The sequence below is a fragment of the Apaloderma vittatum genome, unplaced genomic scaffold (assembly GCF_000703405.1).
Source record: "Apaloderma vittatum isolate BGI_N311 unplaced genomic scaffold, ASM70340v1 scaffold15154, whole genome shotgun sequence".
In the NCBI taxonomy this organism is placed as follows: domain Eukaryota; kingdom Metazoa; phylum Chordata; class Aves; order Trogoniformes; family Trogonidae; genus Apaloderma; species Apaloderma vittatum.
In genome coordinates, this window is record NW_009711059.1 from 1 (window position 1) to 211 (window position 211).

At 59.7% G+C, this 211-nt stretch overlaps 1 protein-coding gene across 1 annotated transcript in view; it reads right to left on the minus strand.

Moving 5' to 3' along the window:
- Positions 1 to 7: 7 nt before the first annotated feature.
- Positions 8 to 211, minus strand: part of LOC104272514 (erythroblast NAD(P)(+)--arginine ADP-ribosyltransferase-like) — a gene marked incomplete at its 3' end in the record, with an annotated part of 5,761 nt that continues 5,557 nt past the window's right edge. Inside the window, 1 exon segment of the mRNA XM_009867528.1 lies at positions 8 to 192. Coding sequence (XP_009865830.1) covers positions 8 to 192 — 185 coding nt within the window.

The following is a 211-nucleotide window of genomic DNA, read 5'->3' on the forward strand; positions in this document are numbered from 1 at the left end:
CTCCGGCCACAGCGTCTGGGGGATGTGGTTCTGCCGCTTCTGCCATTCTTTGGTGGCAAATGTCCAGGCCCTGGCATAGACGCTGTTGTTGGCAAACTCGGTGCAGTTGAGCTGCTCCAGCTCCTCCTGCATCTCGTGGCTGCAGCCCTTGTACTGGTCATCGAAGGAGTTGGGGGCCATGTCCAGGGCTACCTCCAAGACAGTGCTGTGG